Raw genomic sequence first — 21029 nt, forward strand, 5'->3', positions numbered from 1 at the left:
GATTGTTTATTTCACAAAGGGAAAAGACTCGATACAAAAGATTCCGCTCCTATTTATATAAATTTCTTCCCGCCAAAACCGCCAAACATCATCAAGGAATAGCTGTTTTGGCGGTATTGGCTATGACCAACAATAATACCGAAAGATGACAACAGATGGCAGATTACTAGCAAAGCCTATAGTTACGACACAGTCTATGGCATTAAAAAATATTAATTGGCAACACTGATATAAAAGTAAAACGTCATCTGCAATTCAAATTTCTCGACAATAACTAACACTCGTTAACAAAAGAAAGTGCTAGAGTAGTTTCGAATTACTACTGTTAGGTTGCAACCACGATACAATAATCATGCAACCATGATACAATATCATATGATCAATGATCGATCGATCATCGAGTATGATACAATGTACACTGTAGTATGCAAAATACGAATCATGGTTCCAAACGAACAGTAGTAACTCGTAATTACTCTAACGCTTTCTTTTGTTAACGTCCAAAAGTAAAATCTGAAGAATTATTTAAGGGATGGAAAAAAAGTTGTTGCTTATGTTAGTAATCCTGAAAGGTTGTTAGTATATTACAAATAACCCTATATGTAAGCGGAGTGTGTGCATATCCATTGTGTGTATGGTCATAGTCCTCGTATCAGCGTTGCGATTATCAGGAGTTGACAATGAACAGATACATGTAGACAGGATATTGAGCAGTTGATACATTGTGCAAGTATATGTACAGCAGTACTTATACTGACCAGGCCAACTTGCTCTATAATTCAAGCCGTAACCTAGTCTTTACAGTACGTCAATGTGAAGAACCAATATTATCTGTCACCCCGCCGTGAGCAAGACTGATGTCGGATTTTAGACAATCCGCGCCGATTATCCGGTTATTACCCACGCGGCCATAAACGCAATTCGACGGCAGCAAAGAATGACCGGTTGTACTTGACAAATCACGATTTTACAGTGAAGCATTTTGAAAATAAAAACTTGAGAGAAAAACATTTATTTATTTATTGCTATTACAACGGGGTATGTCCGTAGAACACTTACAACATATACAGTAATAAGCAAGAACAATAATAATAATAAAACAAAAACCATGATATAGAAGACAACAATTATGAACAGATGGACTCGCATTCATTCTTCTCGCAAAGCATATACAATTATTTAAGATGTTCTTCCTCCCAATCTCATACATGTCACTACAGGATTATCAGACAAGAGTTCGTTGATTTGAGCCAGTATTCGACAGAAAAGGGTCTGATACATACTATAGAATATATACTATATTCTAAATATCCTTCAGAAATCAGCTTTTTATATTGACTAATTTCTCAAAATTTTAGCTAATTCCGTCTACTACAAAAAAAAGTTTTTTTCTTTCAAAACGCTCTACTGTAAAATCATGGTTTTGCAGATAACCGACTACTCTTTGCTGCCATTAAGTTATAACACTAGCCTAAATTTTAAAAATTACATTGGATTCTCTTACCTTATTCCTATATAAAAATGCAAGAAAAAGAATTAAATGAACGTGATGAACGTTTACTTCTCATAAGTGCCGAGATATTTTTGGCAAGCAGGACAGTAGTGGTCAGAGTTCTTCGTCGATTCCATGCAATACGGGATGCAACAGCAACAACTGAAAATTATTGATATTTTTTTTAATTTGCATTATGTCAACCTCATAAGTGTAACACACTAGCGGGAATGAGTTTCATTTCCTTATCCGCTATCGCCGTGATCGTTGCCGGGGCCTCCTCATCGACAATTGAAATGCATTTCAAATGCATGCAAAGTCCTCGTCAAAAAGAAACGAGGAATTCCTCTCATCAGTCTGTCATTTCCATCAAATCAGCTTAAGGTGACAATAGCATTTTATTATTAAAATTGATTAACGGAAATTGGGTGAAATTCAATAAATCGGATTCATCCCCTAATTCACCACCCTTAGAGGTGGAATATTTTCTTCAAATTGAAATGGAATCTCAGAGAATTTAACAATACTAACAACAAAAAAGTACCATCGAAAACAGTTCACCAATGTCGGAGTCGCTTAAGGGTGCGTACAGATCTGGCGAATGCACCCCAAATGTGCCTGTTTGCGAAAGACACGCAAGCTGCACACGTATTGCGATCTATTGGCGTGCCGTTTACGCGCCGCTGCACAGTGTCTAGTCTAGTACAAGCTAGCGGGACAAAATTATTTTTTGAGTTATTTTAATTGTTTATGTATATTGCAGGTATATTATGCTATTTTAAGCTAAAAAAAGTGGAAACCTGTATACTGTAATGTGTGTAGACCCTACAACGGTGATGGCCTCACCACCTGACACGTAAGGTCACCAATTACGCGGTGAAATGTGGGTGATAGCTCTGTAATTAGGTGCCTCTGCCTTCTTCACATGCCTGTAAGGCACGAGTGTATTATTCTTTTATTATATAAAAGTATTAGGACATAGAAAAGTTAAAAATAAATTTTAAAAATCATCAATGTTTATTACACGTTACCAATGACGTGTTCGGTAGGTATTTATTTACAATTTTTATATTTATATAATTAAATTAAATCAACGAACAATACAATAACAACAAAAATTATATTTCAGTAGTAAGTAACAATATTGACACATATAATAAATAAAAGTGCATTAAAACACCTATAGCAAAATACTCTACAACTACATATTAAAACTAGGTGTAATAATTAATTACAATAATAAACAAGACCTAATTTATCTAATTTAAATGTAAAGACATTACAAAACTATCTAATGCTCATCTTCAGATGATTCCTCATCATTACTCTCCAATTCGGTAGAGTATGACAACACGTAATCCTCCTCATCAATTTCGCGAACTGATGATACCTGGGATGGTAAGGAAGGTGGTATAATCAACTGGAGAACCTCCGCTGGCAAAGCAGTAATCTTCTTTCTCGGTAACTCTCTAAATGTGTTGATTACAGGATCGAATGTAATTAGGAGCATTCGCAAAAGATCTGTATTCGTGGCAATACGTGACCGCTTCCTAGTGTGTCGCTCACGGAATCTACGGCAATCTTTATTTCTTGCCTCCTGGACTTCTTCGTAAAGCTGACCAATAGGAAGAACGCAACGCACAGTAACGGGCATGGTGTACCACGAATACAGATCAAGGTATAATTCTCTTGTTTCAACGCAAAACTTTTCGAATTCTAAACAATTTATGTCGTATCCCGATGACAAAGTTCTTAAAATTACATGAAATCTTTTAATAAGACTTACGTCCAATCCTGTTATTTCGCTACTCAATTTAGCATTAGGAAAAAATCTACGTGCTGTGTTTCCATCATTCGAGTTGCCATAACCAGGTTTTGGTTTATCCATTATAAGACCCATACGATCTTTAAACATTTTTTGGATCTCTTGTGAGCGATGCTTTACTACAGCTTTATCGTTGTCTCCTCTGACTTGCCACTTTTTTATTTCTAAGCGATATCTAATGTGAAGCATACATTCAAAAGTGCGGATCCATGCATGAAAAGTAGATAAACCAAATTCATAGCGCTCTTTGTTGCTGAGATAGTTCCTCGACTCCTCGTTCATAGTAAACGGAGTAGCACAGCAAATATAACACTTTTGTGTTGAACGTGTGTCCGTTAAAGCGTTACACACTTTACCATCAGTCATCGTCAACAATAAGTCGTGTGTAACAAAGATTTGAGATCCATCAACGTTACATAATGTTGGAAGAAGCTGACTTATTTCATGTAAAATTCTAGTAGTTTCTTCTTTCGTACACTCATTTATCTCCTTGGCAAAAATAAACCTGATAGGACGGCAATATAAGGTTGAAGAAGGTCGTGGATTTTGCCAGATCACAGTTTCTCCTGTGACGTAGTAAGTGTAGTATACTTATTTTAGTAGTGTAATGTATTTAGAATAATTATATACATTCGTTGGTTTCACTCGTCTCCAATATCCGCGGCTACCACCGTCCCTACATAGCGACCCTGCCTTATTTGGATGCGTATCGCGCAACACAGTGCAAACCTACCAGTGAACTGTGACTGACCCATTTGAAAACGTGTGTAAACCAGCAGCTCCGAGTCCTACAACCCCAAATACTAAGGATAAACACGATATTATCACTCAAGTTGGATACAGCAATGTATTAAACCAACACGCTCATGAAGCCGTCAATGATATGAGTACTATAAGTTTAACTTTATGGCTTTTAATTGCAGCCATACTTCTGGGGATAATTTTTTTCACTATGCGGATTATTAATACCTGCCATAACAAGAAAATAACAAGAAGAGCGCGAACTATAGTGGTAGAATACCACAAAAATCAAGGAGAAGCTTAAATATACATGTGTGCGTGTAAACAGTGTTTAAAGTGAAGATGAGACAATTACGTAGTAAATAAGTGGGTGGATATTCATTAATTAATCAATAGGAGATAAGGACTTTAAGTTTACTTTTATGGTATGGAAATAATAAACAATTTACATGAATCTTTATTACAAATAAGAACTTATTTAATTAATATAGGACCAATTCGGAGAGAAGGTGAAATATAGCTTCAAAAATTTGAAGAAGCGAAAAAACTACAAAAAATTTTGTGTAGTTAAATAGACGAGATAAGCAAAGATATAGAAAGAGGATTAATAAAGGAACAGGAAATTAAAGAAAGGATTAGTAATATTAATATATTGTACAATGAAATAGAAGAATTGTGTAAAGTTACAAAAAAAAATGTAATACAGTGAAGTTTGATCTTAAGACAGCGTTAAATTTGTTGCCAGTACTAATGACCGACGATGAGACAAGCATCAAGCAATTATTTGCCGGTATTGACTATTATAATTCCATGCTGAAAGATGACGCAAGTAAAAATAATTTGGTAAAATTTGTATTGAAAAGCCGAATGTCGCAACAAGCAAAATTAAAATTAGAAACAAATTACAGTCCAGTTAACAACTTATTGGATGATATGCGATCACGACTATTACCGAAAAAAATCAGCAGCGGCTATTCAAGACAAATTGCATAAAATACAGCAAAATCATTTGTCTATTGATGATTTTGGGAGTCAAATTTCTGAATTATTCGTAGGGTTAACGATTGCGCAAGCCGACGGAGTTTCCAGCAAATATAATGTATTGAAGACGATAAACGAAAAATACGCCGTTAAGCGGTTCGCCGACGGATTGCGTAATCGTCAATTTAGCACGATAATAGCAGCTAAAAATATTAGTACATTGACAGAGGCCATCCAGGCAGCTAAAGACGAAGATACTGCGATTTCCTCAACCTCAGGCGATATTTTTAGTATGGATTATAACAGACGTGACAATTTCAGAGGCCATTGTACCAGGCGTTATCAAAGCGCACCCCATTACAACTATAACCATACTCGAGGGAATTACAGTAAGAGCAACTAGAACTACCAGCCCCAGGAGCAGAGCTACGGTGCCAGAGGATTTAGTCGTGAGACCTGGACAAGATCTCGCGGTGCACGCGGAGGACGTGGTCGACGTACAGGTAGGAATCAATTTAGTAATTACCGTAGGCGCATTGGTAATTTCCACGTGAATGTTCCAACGACACGTAATCCCGAATTAGAACAAAGAATTACAACTATTTTTTCGTGACTAATGATATCATCATGTCTTGCCAGAATTCACTTCATGTCCAATTACGTTTCAATAATCATAATCATACTTGGCTAGTGGACACGGGTGCATCCATTTCGGGCATCAAACATAAACACATTGAGGAGAATAATATTTCGTATTGTAAGGAGAGAAGTGTAATAAATGGAATTGGTGGTAGAGTAGAAGCAATTGGATATGTTTATTTATCTTTAGAGGCCGAAGGTGAAATATTTGAACACAAGTTTTACGTTTTTAATTCACTGCCATGTGAAACAAGTGGTATTTTAGGACACAATTTTTTGAAAAAATACTTTGCAGTTCTAGACTTGGAAAATAACAATTTGAGAATTACTAGCATACTTACAAATAATGCAATAAGATTGGAAATGTTGCAAGAATATCAGAAAAATTTACCCTTTTTACCTTTAGGGTACCTTCACGATCAGAAAGTATACATTTTATGTCATTAAATTTGGAGGAAGGTAGATTATTTATTCACAAGAAATTGAAAGGGAGTATTTTTAGCAAGCTCTTTAGTACGACCAACATTAGGTAAAATACCTATCCAAATTTTGAATACAACAGAGAACGAGATCACATTAGAAATAAATGAGCTGCAAATAGAACCTTTAAAAAATTATGAAATATGTTCTTTTGAAAAGTGTAACGGAAATGCCGAGAGTATAAGTAAAATAAGTTTAGACCATTTAAATAGTGAGGAAAAGAAATTTATTGAAAGTATTTGTGCAAAATTTTCTCAAATATTTCATCTTCCAGGACAAACTGACGACTACGAGTTTACGTAAACAATCTATTTATATTAAGCCAGGAGTAGCACCGTTTTTTACAAAACAATATAGAGTTCCTCAAACTCAAAAGTTAGAAATCGAAACACAACTCAAAAAATTATTAGACGATGACGTAATTGAGCCCTGTTGTAGTGACTGGTCTAGTCCGATCTTGTTAGTGCCCAAAAAATGGAATGGAAAGGAGAAAAAAATGGCGTTTAGTAGTGGATTATCGGAAACTAAACGAAAGTGTACAAGATGATAAATACCCGTTACCAAACATAGTTGAAATCTTAGATTCTTTATCGGGAAGCGTATATTTTACAACTTTAGATTTATTTTCGGGTTACTATCAAGTAGAACTCGAAGAAAATTGCAGAAAGTACACAACTCTGGTCAATATCAAATGAAACGGATGCCAATGGGTGTAAAAACCAGCCCAAGTGCATTTTCACGTATGATTTCTTTGGCAATGTCAGGATTAACTTATAAAAAATGCCTTGTTTATTTAGACGATTTAATAGTTTTTGGTAGAAACTTACAGGACCACAACAAAAATTTAATTAATGTTTTTGACAGACTAAATAAGGTTAACCTGAAATTAAATCCCGAAAAATGTAAATTTTTAAAGAAACAAATTTTATATCTCGGACATTTAGTAACTGCTGACGGAATTTTACCCGACCCCGAAAAAAATTACAGTTGTAAAAAATTACCCAGTTCCGAAAAATATAGAAGAATTAAAGAGATTTGTGGCTTTTCTAAATTATTATCGGAAGTTCATTCCCAACTTTGCCGCGAAAGCACATGCGCTTAATAAACTTTGTAAGAAAAATGTAACCTTTGAATGGAATTCAGAGTGTGAAAAATCATTTCAATCATTAAAAGAATTATTAATATCGCCTCCATTATTACAGTACCCCGATTTTTCACCAGAAAATGAATTTAGTTTAAAAACAGACGCTTCAGGATACGCTATAGGAGCAATTCTATCTAACAATGACGGACGCCCGGTCGCGTATTCTGGTAGGACTTTGAATAAAGCCGAGCTCAATTACCCTATCATCGAAAAAGGATTGTTAGCAATTATATGGAGAGTAAAATACTACAGACCTTACTTATACGGTCGTAAGTTCAAAATTTATACGGACCACAAACCTTTAATATACTTATTTAATATGAAAGATCCTACTAGCCGTCCACTAAAATTCAGGTTGACATTGGAGGAGTATGATTTTAATATTGAGTATGTAAAAGGTAGCGAAAACACGGTGGCTGACGCTTTATCTAGAATACAGCTAACATCAAAAGTGTTGAAAGGAATGCATGAAAACTTAAACGTAACTCACCCGATGTGCTCATCCTACCGCAAAATGGCGGCTATTTGGTTTCGCAAATTAGAAAAGGATTCAGTTTAAATACAAGTTTTTAAAAATAAAAATTATTATTCTGCATTGCTAAATAAATACCCTCCGTACTACAATAAAAACATCTCAAATAAAATGCAGTAATACACCGCAAATCCTGCACTTAAAAAGCACTAATGAAATGTTTGGTGTACTTGGGTAAATATGATAATATTCCGTTTGAGTGGTTCTAATGTTCACCACGAAATTACTCTTTAAAGTATAGTTTATAAACATTTATATTCAGGGTAAACTTAAAAAACGCAACTTACGGTATGTTTTCAATAAATAAACACCGACTTCAACTTCAACTTCAACTTTTGTGTCTATGGCTCCGTCGTTTTGCGCGACGATTTTGCCAATGTCAGGGTTGAAAGACATCACCAGCCCATGACCAGCCCAAACAATAACACACACGATTGTCGTGACGTATTGTTGAAGTTGTTTTTTTTTTTAAATGACAGACCCAGGCATTAAAAACTTTATGGTTTGCTAGAGTAGTTACCGAAATAGCAATTAGTATTGGTTCTTTTACCTGTTATTCTATTGATTAGTTATTCTATTGACGTGATTCTAAACGATTTCCACCTGTTGCCCACTAGTGGCCACGCGGGTATCAGACGGATGCTTAATAATATCAGAAGTCGGTATTATTGGCACGGTTTAGAAACTGATGTTAAAAAATTTGTTTCTCGTTGGGATAAATGTCAAAAACAAAAACATACAAACCATCACATTAAAGAGCCGATGATAATTACCACTTCAGCCTTTGACAAAATATTTTTGGATCTTCTTGGACCCTTAGACAGAGACAACAATAACAATAGCTACATCTTAACTATACAATGCGAATTAACAAAGTACGTCGGAGCTTACTCGTTGATTACTAAAAGCTCAAATGAGGTTGCAAAATCTTTCGTAAATAATTTCATATTAGTTTATGGTATACCAAATTGTATAGGTACAGACCGTGGAACGGAGTTCTTATCAGCAGTAATAGCCGAGGTATGTAAATTTCACAAATTAAGCCGACAGCTTACCATCACCTAAGCATAGGAGCCTTGGAAAACACGCATAAAGCTCTAGGTAGTTTTTTGAGAATACAAACAGATAATCATCCGGACTATTGGAGTGAGTCAGTACACTCGTCTACGGGATACACTCCGTGCGAACTTATTTTTGGTAAGTTGTGCAGTTTACCTAGTAATTTAACGAGCAAGATTGTAGAACCGTTATACAGTCACGACAATTATTCATTGGAACTTAAATATCGGCTGCAACTATCTCAAAAAGAAGCAAGAGTAAATTTTCTCAAAAGCAAACTGGTCCGAAAATTAAATTTCGATAAGAACATGAACTCGGCTACCTACAAGCCAAAAGATTTAATTTTGATAAAAAATTAAACTGGTAACAAGCTCAGTAGTATCTATTCAGGTCCATATGAAATAATACGAGACGCTTCACCTAATGTAGATGAACTTAAAAATAACAAGCTGATTACTGTACATAAGAATCGAACAAAACTATACAAACAATGACTGCGTTAAATTAAAAAAAAAATAATAAAAATAAATACATTTACTTATTTTGTATACATATTAAAATGTCTTTTTAAATGTATGTCTATGTTTACTAAGTTTAAAAAAAAATGTATCAACTAGTTGTAAGCGTATTTAAAAACAAACAGTAATATTATGATGTTTTATTAATATAATATAGTATTATTTAGTTGCGAGAGAGGTGTGACGTAGTAAGTGTAGTATACTTATTTAGTAGTAGTGTAATGTACTTAGAATAATTATATACAATAAATATTCAATCTTGTAACCGCATTCGTTGGTTTCACTCGTCTCCAATATTTCCGGCTACCACCGTCACTACACTCCGTCATGAAATCTCAAGGGGACAAATGAGTATACAAACAGAAATTCGTCTGTAACGCTGGTATTCTCAAACCTCTGCTTATAAGTACTATGCTCCGAACTCCCATCACAACCCCATTTGCTTACCAACGTATAAGTACGTTGAACGAGGTAACACACTTCTAATAACTTCACATTGAGCTTCAACTAATCGTTCAGCCATTTTATTCAAAATCGCCTGAAGTTTAATTTCAGCTCGAGATTCAGTCACAGTAATGTGTTCGTCAGAAGGATAAGAAAAGCTTTGGATTTACCTAAACTGTAGAATGATGGATAAACTTGATGTCCCGCCTTCATTGACCACTTCCTAATTTGCTTATATGAGTGACAAGTAGATTTGGAGTCTACGTAATAAGCTAACGCTTCGTCCGGAGTAAACTGCCTACTTTGTTCAGAACACTTATTCTTTTTTGGACTTTCACCGACTTCTTTAATTTGTTTAGCAACACTTCGGTGCCCTTCCTTCCTAGTAGCTAATTTCGCAGCTATAGTTAGCTCACTTGCACTCCGAATTTCTAAAAGATCTTCTACTCCAGGTCTCTTTGTGTTCAGCGATGAGTCGTCAAAGGATTTTTTGGGTCTGCCTACAGACCCAAGTCCTGATGATGTTGAAGGCTGCGGCTGTTGTATACATACATTCATTACTATTCCCGAAGCCTCGAACCAATTAAAATATTTATATCAAATAAAATATTTGTTTGGTTAAAAACACTTCTTTATTAGATTTAGATGAAGTCCACTTTTCATTTAGTATCGCGGAAAGACTTGAGATTTTCATCTTCAGGTTTTTCAGTGATTCGTCAGAAGCATTAGTGATGTTATGTTTCTCACATATATAATCAAAAATGCGACTGTTTCTTGCATTTTTCTCATTCTTAGAAAAATTCCAATTTCGTCACAGTAATGACACGTTCTGAAAAAAGGACAATAATTTATTTGCGGGGCTTTTCGGGCTTTGAAATATATATGAATCTATGCCTGAAAGTTGTAAATATAATATACAGAAGCATCTAGATTTATATATTTAAATAAAAAGTTGCAGTCCTTTAAAGTTAACAATTAAGGAGAAATATGCAGGATTTTTTTAAAGATATTCAAACTCATATTGCACCAAAAATATATATAATTTTTTTGAAAAAAATACTTGATAATAGTGTACATACCGTCAACAGAATATTCCATCACAAAAAACACGAGATTAAGAGATGTTGTCACAAGTGTGCTAAAAATGCAACTGATTTATAAATGCAAATCGAACTCCCAAATCACTTACCTTTGACACCCGATAAAGTAGCGTAATCGGGTATGACCTAATTAATTCTTGGAATGCGGTACCTGTGACGGGTTGTTTACAAGTCGTTAACACTAATTTCTGGAAATTACGTCATGAATTTTGTCCCGCTAGCTTGTACTAGACGAAATATTGTGCGCTGGCACTAACTAACATATGGCATATACTAACTGCATTCACCAGATACGCACCCTCGCATACTCACAAAATAGAAATATGCAGTCGAATCCACTCCACGAAAAAGCCTCTTGTTAGAGGCACCACAGTGGCGCTGTAGCCAAGCCACTAGTCATTTTTATACAATATTTAGAAGCGCAATTGCAGCGCCACTGTCGTAACATACGCGCGCCACTTTTGCAGTCACAATTAGTGAACTGAAAGTTACTAAAGCCCTACACACTGTACAGTCGCGCCGCACCAATGCAGCGTTTCTACACACACAGTCTAATTTAAAAGCGTCCGTAAGCGTTGCGTCGTCGCACTGTTGACGGAGGACATCACACACCTTACTTTTATTAGTCATCGCAATAAATCAATTGCTGATCACAGTGATGGTGGTAATGTTTAAAGAAATTAAATTTAAAATATATCAACTTTTCTCTTGCGGTAACTTCATACCTTATCCATCTTCGATAAAATAAAAAGAGAAACAGATCGGCCTTTTTTTACCGACCACGGCAAAAAAAAATTTTTTTTTTAAGTGTTACATGCGCCCTTTCAACTAACGGCGGTAGACTTGTATAGGTATGTACATAAAAATTGCAGTTCGAGTAAGAACTTATAGAAACATTTGTTTCAAAAACTAAAAGAAAGAAAATACCGTAACCATACTAACCATAACAATGTACAAAGAAGTGCAGTAAGATGTGTCCGGCTCGTAATGGTATGACGCACAGCGGTCTTAATGGACGCTTGACAGAACGGACAAGTCGTCACGCAGTTTTCTGGGCCCAAAAGCACAACCTGGAAAGATAGAAAACATGTTCAGGCTCACTGTCAACTGAGTTGTAGAAGAAGAATAGAATACTGGAAGTGGCATTACAGCAATGGTATGTCTAAAATTGTTAGGCACCTTTCATTACAACTTGTGGTGATTTGTGTCAGTCCTTGACACCGTGATTTAATTGGAGGTAGTTTTATATAATACGTAAATAAGGATTTTTAAACGTGTTAAGTAGGCGTGCCGTATTTAATATTAGAATAGTGGAGGGTAATTTAACTAATAACGGATCGCTATAAGAGACTTTTTAGAGGAGCATTCAGCAGAGGCTTTCTAGAATAATAGCCGAACTCAAAAACATCTAATTCATCAGGAAGATGGCTTAAAAAAACTGAAAAGTGGCTGCCGCTCAAAGTTGCCCATCCCAATATTGTCATGTGATTATTCTAACTAATCAAAAGCTTAGAATCCAATCACAATAAAATTTTGCATATTTTTAACAAATCTCAGTAATGAATCTCTTTGATTTCTCCTTCTTTAGAACCAATTTTTTATTGGACCACTATTTTTGAAAAACAGCGATTTGTCTCGTCTAAGAAGCTTTGAGAGTGCAGGATAACGCTGTTCTTTCAACTCGAGCACGTCTTTATGAGGTGAGTATTACAAAGTTTGTATTCAGGGAGTTTCATTCTTTCATTTGTAACATTTGAGTAATCAAACGATATCCAAGATTCCGCCGCCGCTGAATGTTGATGATGAGCGGCAAATTGAAGAATAGCAAAATCTACCCAAGAATAATAACGAATCAACATCAATCTCAGCAAGCTTAGGCGAGTAGAAACGATACTGAGTGGAGAAAACACGTTATCAAATCGTTTTAATTATTTTTTAAGTATTTCTGTTACTAACATCCTATGGATTTAAAACTAAGTCATATGAGACGAGGAAAAATTTATTCGTGTTTTTGTTTATTTCTTTGTATCTCAGCAGTCCCAAACGCATTTTTTGTGTGTTCATAACAGGTTTTTTTTAAATAGTTTCTTTTGTTTTATTTTTCGACCTTTATTTAAGTTCCACTATTTGCCATTGTGTGTTGTTGTTACACTAAACTAAAAGACATCCTCATTATATAAGCCGAAGTATGATTATAAATTAACACGTATCACTCACACGTTTGATGAGCACACAAAAATGTCGGTACTTTTCTCGCCGTAGTGCTTATGTTGATCCAATATAAAATGTTCAATGTATATAACTCATTGAACTTTGTCAGTAAGTTGTTGATACTTTTCTTTAGAAAAGCAGTAGGCTGCAACTACACACAAAAAGAACTTGGTAATCGGACTGTAAAGGCCGTTATTGGTTTTTTGATATCCATATAGCGAAAAGGGGTACCCCGTACTATCTATTCTGATATTTAATATCACTGTAAACGTTACTGTCCATGAACGGGTTAGTAGTCGATGCAGCATCAAAGAGCGGGCACGCAAGAGGCAGGCCGCATCTAGCTTTGCTTTAGAATAAAACAAATGTGCGCTCGTATACTACAGTTGAGGCGCAGCCAAAATGAAGGCGCGGCGGGGGTCACGAGTTGCGCCCCCGCCGCCATTTTGTCATTTCATTTCAGGCGTGGCTGCGTAATTTATTAGTGTTAATTAAACACTCATGGCGGTATTAGATTAAAATTGTGTTACTAAACCCTTGTCTTTAGTTAACAGGTAGCAAGATAAATTACTTATAGGGCGATATTACAAACCAAGTAAATTGTAGCATTTAAACACATATGGATGCACCCAACATTTCCCAAAAATTAAAATTGTTCTTCTATAATTGCTAGTAATTTATATATGTATTTTACTTACATGTCAAATTTTAAGCTGATTTTATTTATTTTTTATATTATTTAAATGTTAAATTAATTATGTCCTTGTGTAAGTGCAAGTACATCTTTATTATCTGTAATGTTGAAGTAACTTGAATGAGTGAAAAGAAAGCATGGTCACCCGCGTTTTGACCCTAAAACAAAGCCAAGCCTCAATCGTGTCGCGACTCCACCGTCTCGACTTTACAAAGTTATGATTTTATTATATGCCATTCACTCCATTAAGGTATTGCTACGGTGTAAACTTGTTCTTGTTGCTAAAAAACGCCATTATATAGTCCACTGCCCTCTCAATGTGCGCCATTTAAACCAGTCCCCAGCTTGTCGCATCCGTCTGATGCCAGCAGCCTTTCGCAAATCGTCACTCCGTCTGGCTAGAGGGATCCTACACTACATTCCGAGCCGTGGTATTCACTCAAGAACTCGCTGCCCCCATCGGTTATCGTTTCTTCGACAGATAACGACCAGCCCACTGCCACTCCAGTTTGCTTATTGTACCAGCTATGTGTCGGCATAGCTGGTAGAATAAGCAAGCCTGGCCTTGGTTCTCTGTGGGATAACTTCATTTCGTATCTTGTCCTTCAAAGAAACTATTCAATAGTCGATCGCCTATACTATATTATAGTAGTACCTATTCCATGCGTCTGGCTCGTATCGAAGAAGCTGCCCACGCACGTCATATAAACACATGTCAATCGATAAATCATATTATCATCACACAAAACCTACTGCATATTTTTTGACTAATTTGCTTGTATTGAAAAGTTAAAATTAGGTAATTATTAAAATCTCGTTATATACAAAATAAAGTTTTATGACGACGGTGCTGTGTAAAATATATACGTGGGCACCTAGATTCTATTTATATTATGTCCCTCGATTTAATTATCTTGTTCATTTTAGTAATTTTTTTATAAATTTAAATATGTGTATATTTCAAAGTAGTGATGAAAACATAGCTGCGCGTTAGAGACTCCATGTGACTCTAGTACGCTGCAGTATACCAAAATCGATAGGGACACCGTGTGTCTTTAAGGGTCGTATTCCAGAACTCTACTCAATGCTCAAGTCAGGACTTGAGTATGATTTAAAGCACTAGAAATTATACTCGAGCCCTGACTTGAGCATTGAGTAGAGTTCTGGAATACGACAATAAATGTCCACTTGCACTAAACTTAAGTACACCTTAAGCCAATGGTTGCAATGCAAAAGACACTCTTAACACATTGTATTCACAGGGTCTTATCAATTTAAGCTGGTTTAAGACGTACTTAAGTTTAACGTAAGTGGACGTGAATTGAGCATTTTGCGACTAACACCGATTATATCACGGTTCCTATCTCAGTGGTCAAATTTTAAACACTCGATTATGGTGAAACGACCACCTAGAAGAAGGGGTACTTCGTAGCTTAACAATCTCCGGAAATTGTTCAACCTGAGCACAAGATCCTTGTTCCGTGCAGCTGTGTTTAAAATATAGATAGCCCTAATGATAACCGACCTCCAATAGGAGATGACATCAAGAATAAGATTATGTGACGCTGGTATAAGACACGCATTGAATAATTAAATTAATAACTAAACTAATAAAGGACTTAATTATCTTATTCTGGTATTCTTTTACTAAAGCCGTGAACTATTAACAAATAGTTCACGGCTTCTTATAATCAACAATTACTTGAAAAATAATTATTCTAAATACGTGTTCTGTTCGCGTCTTCGATTTAATCAATCGCTTTAGTGCCGAAGGAGGTTTCCCATCACTAAATCGCGCTTGTTGCGTCATCGAATGTACAAAAAATGTGGCACGCTTGGTTTTTATACAGATCGCTGTCCTTGCGGTGTCTATATAGATATATATCTTCGGAAAAGCTTGTGTGATACACACACAATCACAAATTACACCTATTCTTATGAGAGAAATAAATGGCCAGCCCAAGTTCGAACTCGGGATTTCAGTGTGGCAGACCAGACTAGTAGCCGTACGGCCACGGAAGCAGTTAATAAATATGCAGTTAGTACATAGTTCACTCTGACAGTACGATAGGTTGGTGTTACCGGAAACTGATGAAGCTTCGCTTTAATCATTTTTGCAAGGACAGATCTCTTTCAATTTCCTGTTGTCGTAAACTTTACATTTAACTATCTCTGATACTGAATGTCGATGGACTTTTGTTCTACGACAATATTTAAAACAGTAATTAATTGTGCTATATTCTTCGCTATTATGTGATGTCCTAGATTAACCCAAATAAACTACTCCCATTTGTATAGCTATCTGGAATAGGTGACATCATCACCATATTTACGAGCAATAGGCATACCACTACACTGGGAACATATGGTGCCACCACACTTAAGACACGTATTCGAAGCCGGCCAGAAAAAGTTTTATGTTCATGCAGTAAAAGCGAAATTGACGTTGTGTCTTTCGCTTCCCGCGCGGTCATTTTCGCTCTTATTAAAAGGAGGTGTCGATAAGTGTGATGGTTGCTTAAGATAATTTAGTCTTAATTGTTTGTTTCGCATTATATTGAGTCATGAAAGTTGCAATGCTCTTGTGCAGGATAATGTTCGAATACCTAACCTAACCTTAAAACCTATCATCAATCAGGGATTGGACATCACAAGGCCGACATTGGCACCCCAGTGTTACAGGCCTTAATAAAAATAAGATAAAAAAGACCTATCAGTAAATGTATATAAATACAGAGGCACAGATTACCTAATGGTTACTACGTAACAGATACATCACTCTCATACAAAATCGAAAATACCTACGCTATAATAGCTTACTAAATCTGTCTAATGAAACCAGGTGCTCACTAAAAGGAACCTAAGCACGCGCTCAGCGAGGTGAAAATGCTGAGGTTGTACAAGGATTGTAATGTAAATGAAAGACTTATGTGAGCGCTTGCACTGTCGGCGAAACACTCATCGGTAGCACTTATCGCGTAACGGTACTTAATAAGAAACCTTTAAGCGGCAAATTGTTTGCTTTCCATGAGTAATTAATGAAAAACCTAAATATGTTAACCACCGTTATCCCCTGAGTAGATTGTAATATACTTACTGGCAGATTTGTATTCATGCAACTGCCTCTATGGTGTCACGCCACCAATCGCAAGTACTTCCCAAAGTTTGTTACCACTAGGTATATTACATTTTCAAGGCCAGTGACACCATACTCGTCTTGAGATAGAGTCGTATTTAATCAAAAGTTCAGTGACTATGCTCTCCTCGTCTTAACTTCGACATATAAGTATTCGCACCTACCTAAATAATTTTTCCATTACGCTGCTTTTGCTTAACAATAAAACTGAAACTATTTAGTCTAAGCAGGTTTTTGTATCTTGAGATACAAAAAAAAACACTTAAGGGGTTTTTAGAGATCGTTTCACTGATTCCAGATAAGTTGATAACTCAATTTCTCTAAAAAATGGCGTTTACGTTAGTTGTGATAACTTGGGCAGATTTATATGTATCTCTATTTATTATTTTTAAAAAGACTGAATGCCCCTAGTCAAAGTAGTATAAAGCATAAACACCACGATTATCGTAGAACAAATAAGATCTTTCACTTTCGACATAAAGGGATTCTTTGGAAAGGGATCAATTCAGTTTTACGATCGACTTCGAAATGTAAAAACTCGGTGCTCCAGTACGATATTTCGTTTAAAGAAAAATACAATTATTTCTTTGTATACAAATTTCTTTAGTAGGCACCCAAAACCTGTTATTTTAGACTACAATTCATTCTGAAAGACAGTTAAATGTTAAGCGCTTGTAGTATCAGACGTGACTTCTAATAATGTGCCTGACAACCACACCGCTATGAGCACCAGAGCTGAATGCTGTTGCATTCACTCTGAGGCATTTTCCAGAACACCGGCTGGAACCAATTTTAAAAAATTCATTCCCCAAATTGGTCCTACCGAAAATAGAACCCGGAACCGTTTCGTCCAATGCCCACAGTGCAAACCGTAGGGCCACCGAGGTCGTGAAATTATCCATGTCAAGTTGGTATTTAATGTGTAATATTGATAAATACGGGTGGTGCCTATTACCTTAAAATCGTTTACATGTTTTTGAACAAAAAGAAGTATTACTGATGAATCAACAATCAAAGATAACACAACTGGTTTGACATGTCAGAAACCAGTAGCTGTAGAGCTCCTTGTGAAAGAGTTCGTCCAGGAAAGTAATTCTTACTAATTAAATTAAATTAAATTAATAACTGCTACCTTACCTATGTCTACCGCCAAGCAGTATGCCAACATTACAGTGATCCGGTTTTGAAGGGCGGTGCTGGTGAAATTACAGGCACGTGAGGCTTGTCAACTTACGTCTCAGGGTGACGGACGCAATGGCAGTGCCGTAAAAAACTAAACACACGTGTAATTTAAATATAAGTGAAAACGCTCCTTCTTAAAAAAAATCACTCACCGGTGATGAGACGCCTGTCGCCGACTGCGCAGGTAGAGGATTATTGCCATAATTGTCTTTTGTCTGCATTAAAAAAATCAATATAAAATATAAAATACACTGTCGGAATGTTACATCTGTGGTTTGGTACAAGAAGTGCCCAAATCCTTATTATTGTTATTTACTCGATAATGTACCACAAGCCACAGATATACGTATATAGCAATGTGTTATGGATGTGGTTATCGTATGATTACCATATCAATATATAATATATACCTAAGACTCATGCTGAATAACTCTATTGTAAAATATGGATTTGTTAATTTTTTGCAATTACTACACATTGGAAATGAAGCCACATTTCTTTGGGACCTAAATTGCGTATATTTGTTTTCAAACAAAGCAACGTTTCAGACAGGCTACAGGCCTCATGGTCACGACTTGCTGAGTTTGTAGTCATCAACGTCGTGTTTAAAATTAGTCCAAACCGCCTATTCTCACCATAGTTGCAAAAGTTATTAATTTAAACACCTTATTTTTTAATTTACCCAAGAATATTCCAATTTACACTACATACGATGTGCAAAACATTTCATTTTAATAAAATTAGCTTTTTAATAAATGAAATTTGTTATCTAAAAGAAAATTAGACATAAAATAAGGCGTAACGTAATAAGACATTTGGTTTGTTTGAGAAAAATAAAACAAAATATACGCGATGTAGATCCGAAAAAAAAGTTCCTGTTTTCAATTTCATATTCAAATTATATGTATGTATTTAAACAAGTTGCTAAGAAATTAGTGGAGACTTTTAAAGTCAACTATTTATCTAATTTTTGAAATAAGATTATCGCAATAACTGGCACATTAAACCAAATACTGTTGTAGTTCAAAATTGTGGAATTGAAAAAACATGGTTTGAACCTTAAAAAAAATTCTGAATGAAACCAATAAATTAATAATAAATAAATAATAAAATAAAATTTAAAAAATGGTCTAGTTTAAAAATAAGCACATTATACGCAATTAGATTCATTCAGTATGCATTCAGTTTTTAAATGTTGAAATCGTGTTTTCTCAATTCTATGTAAACTTCTTTCTTTTTTTTCTTCTTTCTACAAAACTATACGTTAGTTTTCCGAGAAATTTAAGCCAATAAATTACTATCACTCTGTTAGTACTTAGTGATACCTATTTAATGTTATCTTTTTTTAACTATCACCACTGGGTCAACCGTTTATCTGTTATATAAATGGAATGTTAATGTCACGGTGTTACTTCACTTCTGTCGAAACCTTAGAGGATGGAAACAAAACATACAAGATAGAAAAAAAATATCGAAAAATATGGATTGTTATTAAGATTATTTTCGATAGAATTGTAAATTTGTTTTTTACGGAAAGTATTTTTTTTTAAATGGCATGTAATCTTTTTATTTTTGTTTTGAATTAACAAACTGATTACTTTATAATTATTCCTATCAACATTGTTAGCACAGCTTGTACACTTAGTTTCAAGGCTATAACAAAATATACAGAATGACTCTACCGTTTTAGCTATCTTATATTAAAAACTTTTTTAGACAAAGAAGAAAATGTATTTACTCTACAGCCTTTACAAACAAAAAAGTATGAGTTTCTTTGATAGATTTGTTCTTGTTTCTGGAGAAATAAAAAAATAACAATAATGTGGCAATAAATGATTTTGTAATTTCTTGTAACTTCAATTTGTAACTGTTGTAGTTTTCTTTTAAATATATCTTTCGATGACGATAAAATGCCAATTTATAGAAGTAACGAAATTGTAAATGACTGCTAAGTAGATGGTTAATTGTATCAGATATGCTCATCTGTGGTCTACATTGTACGTACATACTTTCAAATATAAAAACAAACTTACCATAGCTTCGTTAGGATTTGGATACAGAGGAAAAGTATCCTGCGGCATTTTGTACCTGAACATAAAGAAAAATAAATAAACTTAAAAAAATATTTAAACTAATTATATAAAAAAAACAGTGCCAATACAATCATATTTCGCGTTAATGAAATAGTTAAACTCTTAATTGAATATAAATAAATTATACATTTCAAGAATGATAATAAGTGTATTGTGTCGTGAGCTTAGCTATTGTTAGTTGTCATTTAATCAGTACACATTTAGGGAGAAATAGAATGCTCTTTGTAATCATTACAATACTCCTTAGAGTTTATCTAAATGCAAACATTACACATTACACTCAACAATTAAGTTAAGTACCGCTTCTGGGAATTCATATTAGTGCAGAAAACAACTGCTTACTTTGATATATTTGTATATACACAGTTTTATTTCGATAAATTATTTCAAGGTTGTCTACTTTGAATAAAAACTTCAACATTCATAAAACATGTTGCATCCTCCAAAATGTTATTTATGTATGTACAATATTTCTGCCCATGCATTTATTAAAATTAATCTAACACGTAATTTAATAATTTGAGATAAGTACTTACTGTAAAGTTGTAAAACCCAGAAAATAATACAGTAACAACAAGAATTTTTTAGAGCACAAAACTAACACGTGTAAACGTTCGTCTTTCGTCACGGACCGCTCGCATCTAATTTTAGGAAGTCTTAGCTCGGCTCGCAAACGGTTTTTTGTAAGGTTCATAAAATTTCATAAATTTTGAAAGAAACGCTGCAATCGTGATACATTACTGTTCAATGCCGAACGC

At 34.9% G+C, this 21029-nt stretch overlaps 1 protein-coding gene across 1 annotated transcript; it reads right to left on the reverse strand.

The window, feature by feature from the left end:
• Positions 1–511: 511 nt before the first annotated feature.
• Positions 512–20900, reverse strand: LOC113232890 (lipopolysaccharide-induced tumor necrosis factor-alpha factor homolog). Its single transcript, XM_026467775.1, has 5 exons — positions 20808–20900; positions 20212–20266; positions 18331–18393; positions 11898–12025; positions 512–1654 (listed from the first exon to the last, which is right to left on the reverse strand). The coding sequence occupies exons 2-5, from the start codon at positions 20257–20259 to the stop codon at positions 1558–1560; spliced, it is 336 nt and encodes a 111-aa protein (XP_026323560.1). The 5' UTR covers positions 20260–20266; positions 20808–20900; the 3' UTR covers positions 512–1557.
• Between the last annotated feature and the right edge of the window lie 129 nt (positions 20901–21029).

The sequence above is a fragment of the Hyposmocoma kahamanoa genome, unplaced genomic scaffold, assembly GCF_003589595.1.
Source record: "Hyposmocoma kahamanoa isolate Upper Pololo Valley unplaced genomic scaffold, ASM358959v1 78, whole genome shotgun sequence".
Classification (NCBI taxonomy): Eukaryota; Metazoa; Arthropoda; class Insecta; order Lepidoptera; family Cosmopterigidae; genus Hyposmocoma; species Hyposmocoma kahamanoa.

Coding starts and splice junctions, on each gene's coding strand:
- LOC113232890 (XM_026467775.1), bottom strand. CDS start 20,259: ATGCCGCAGGATACTTTTCCTCTGTATCCAAATCCTAACGAAGCTATG. Junction 18,394..20,211: donor CAAATCCTAACGAAGCTATG/GTAAGTTTGTTT, acceptor TTTTTAATGCAG/ACAAAAGACAATTATGGCAA. Junction 12,026..18,330: donor CGACAGGCGTCTCATCACCG/GTGAGTGATTTT, acceptor CTATCTTTCCAG/GTTGTGCTTTTGGGCCCAGA.